General features: G+C 45.8%; 1 protein-coding gene across 1 annotated transcript in view; it reads left to right on the forward strand.

Annotated features, from left to right (window-relative positions):
• The window catches only part of LOC101996903, a 22,426-nt gene that overhangs the window by 924 nt on the left and 19,579 nt on the right, over positions 1–1,923 (forward strand). Inside the window, exon 2 of the mRNA XM_005359713.3 lies at positions 1,492–1,579. Coding sequence (XP_005359770.1) covers positions 1,492–1,579 — 88 coding nt within the window. The remainder of the gene's footprint in view (positions 1–1,491; positions 1,580–1,923) is intronic.

Consider the following 1,923-nt stretch of genomic DNA (forward strand, 5'->3'; position numbering starts at 1 on the left):
GTGCTGGGATTAAAGGCGTGTGCCAACATCGCCCGGCTTTCTGTAACACTCTTGAGAACACAGGAAGAAACTATCTTCACGGGTAGGGCTCCAAAGATAGGGAAATCTTTTTTATTTTTATTTATTTTTATTTTTTTGAGACAGGATTTCCTTTGTGTAGCTTTGGAACCTGTCCTGGCACTAGCTCTGTAGAGCAGGCTGGCCTTGAACTCACAGAAATCCTCCTGCCTCTGCCTTCAGAGTGCTGGGATTAAAGGCGTGCCCCACTACCGCCCGGTGAGGAGATTTTAATACATATTAATATCTTATATATAGTGGGCAGAGTCTCTCTATTATTAGCCCTGCTGTTCTGAAATTTTATATGTAGACCAGGCTGCCAAACTGACAGAGATATTTCTGCCTCTGCCTCCCAAGTGCTGGAATTAAAGGTTTGGGCCACCAAGCTGGGCTTAATATATATATATATTTTTTTAAAGATTTATTTATTTACTATGTATACAATGTTCTGCCTCCATGTATGCCCGCACACCAGAGGAGGGCACCAGATCTCAGTACAGATGGTTGTGAGCCACCATATGGTTGCTGGGAATTGAACTCAGGACCTCTGGAAGAGCAGCCAGTGCTCTTAACTTCTGAGCCACCTCTCCAGCCCCCGGCTTAATATATTTTTAATGAAATCATCTTTTCTTTAATCTTTGACAATTCCATTCATATAAACAATGCATCTTGAGCACATATGTCCATACAAGCTCTCCCCCTCCACTCTCCAACAACCCCAGCCCATCCTTCCGCCCCTTCAGGCTTTTTTTTTTTTTACCAGTTGGGTCTAGTTATTTATTTTGTCTGCTGGAATGTTGGCTGGCCTCATTGGCCTGATCTTGTGCGGGTCACCTCGCTCTTGCCAGACCCTCAGTGCAATGACTATGCCCGAACATAGCATTGGAAATTTTGGCATTTTGTAGTCTTCAGATTTTCTTTTCCTGTATTATTATGATTATGATTATTATTATTATTATTATTTGGTTTTTCCAAGACAGGGTTTCTCTGCAGTTTTGGAGACTGTCCTGGAACTAGCTGTTGTAGACTTGTAGATCAGGCTGGTCTCGAACTCACAGAGATCCGCCTGCCTCTGCCTCTTGAGTGCTGGGATTAAAGGCGTGCGCCACCACCGCCCGGCTTAATAAATGTAACTTTAAAAATTAAAAAACAAACAAACTGATAAGGTCAACTGTGATGGTGGAAGACATGTGGCATTAATGTCCGGTGTCTATATGTACCCACACAAGTGCACACGCGCGCACACACACACACTGACGTTAGCACGCTATCACCCCCTGGCACTCTATATCAGAACTGTCCTCCCTCAGATGCCGTTTATTTTTCAGCTCTTTGCCCACAGTGCAGCTGAGAGCCATATGTGGCCATTTCTCATCCCGCCACTTTAATCTCTAGTTTAACGTTCTCTTCCTGTTTGTTTGCTTTCCATGATAGTGACATTTCTGAGAAGTCCCCTTCAGCTTCAAGAGACAAGAAGAGCCAAGCCTTCAGGGCTTGCTACTGTGCGGACGTTGTTTTCCAGGTAAACTGGAAGGGCAGGAGGAACACTTGGGACGGGGAAGGAACGGACTTTTTTTTTTTCGAGACAGGGTTTCTCTGTATAGCCTTGGCTGTCCTGGAACTAGCTCTGTAGACCAGGCTGGCCTCAAACTCACAGACATCTGCCTGCTTCTGCCTCCCGAGTGCTGGGATTAAAGGTGTGCGCCACCACCGCCCAGCCCGGACCTATTTTTTTTTATGGTGTTGGGAGTAGAACTGGGAACTTCAGACGTGCTAGCTGTGCTAGGAGAGGCTCTACACTGAGCTGCTGTGCTAGGAGAGGCTCTACACTGAGCTGCTGTGCTAGGAGAGGCTCTACACTGAGCT

The sequence above is a fragment of the Microtus ochrogaster genome, linkage group LG2 (assembly GCF_000317375.1).
Source record: "Microtus ochrogaster isolate Prairie Vole_2 linkage group LG2, MicOch1.0, whole genome shotgun sequence".
Classification (NCBI taxonomy): domain Eukaryota; kingdom Metazoa; phylum Chordata; class Mammalia; order Rodentia; family Cricetidae; genus Microtus; species Microtus ochrogaster.